General features: G+C 36.8%; 1 protein-coding gene across 1 annotated transcript in view; it reads right to left on the bottom strand.

Moving 5' to 3' along the window:
• LOC104531274 (voltage-dependent L-type calcium channel subunit alpha-1C) overlaps window positions 1-511 on the bottom strand; it is a gene marked incomplete at its 3' end in the record, with an annotated part of 53,512 nt that overhangs the window by 29,333 nt on the left and 23,668 nt on the right. Inside the window, exon 9 of the mRNA XM_010176119.1 lies at window positions 422-511. This exon is cut by the window's right edge and continues 20 nt beyond it. Within this exon, the coding sequence (XP_010174421.1) occupies window positions 422-511 (90 nt within the window). The remainder of the gene's footprint in view (window positions 1-421) is intronic.

Genomic DNA, 511 nt, shown 5'->3' on the forward strand with positions numbered 1-511 from the left:
TGGGAACAACAGTGAAAATGTACCTTGTGGTCCAAAGCAATCAGAAGGTAACAAGGAGATTTGAATGGGATTGTAACATTGACATTTCACACTCATTTTCTGCTGATGCTCTGAAAGCTCTTCAGTCACCCAGACTTCCTTTCCTCTGCTCACATGGTTGCAACTTGTGAGGACTCCCAGTTCATGACATCATCTTGTCCTTTAGTTTGAATTCTTTTACATAAAAACTTATATATACATAGTTGCACATTTAATTACATTAATCACATATGTATAATCTATATACACCCACAGAGAAGTTATACATATATATTACATAGACACACATACTTGCACGTATATGTGTGCATTATGTGTATAATTACACACAGAGGAATGCATGCATATGCATGTTAGATAAGGTGTATGCAAATGACTTTACCTAGCTAGCTTTTTCCTTTCTTTTTCCTCTTCCTCCTCTTTCTGTGCAGATGTTAAACTCTCAGCATCAGCAAGGTTGTCCACAGCAATG

This window comes from Antrostomus carolinensis, unplaced genomic scaffold (genome assembly GCF_000700745.2).
Source record: "Antrostomus carolinensis isolate BGI_N321 unplaced genomic scaffold, ASM70074v2 scaffold939, whole genome shotgun sequence".
Taxonomy (NCBI): domain Eukaryota; kingdom Metazoa; phylum Chordata; class Aves; order Caprimulgiformes; family Caprimulgidae; genus Antrostomus; species Antrostomus carolinensis.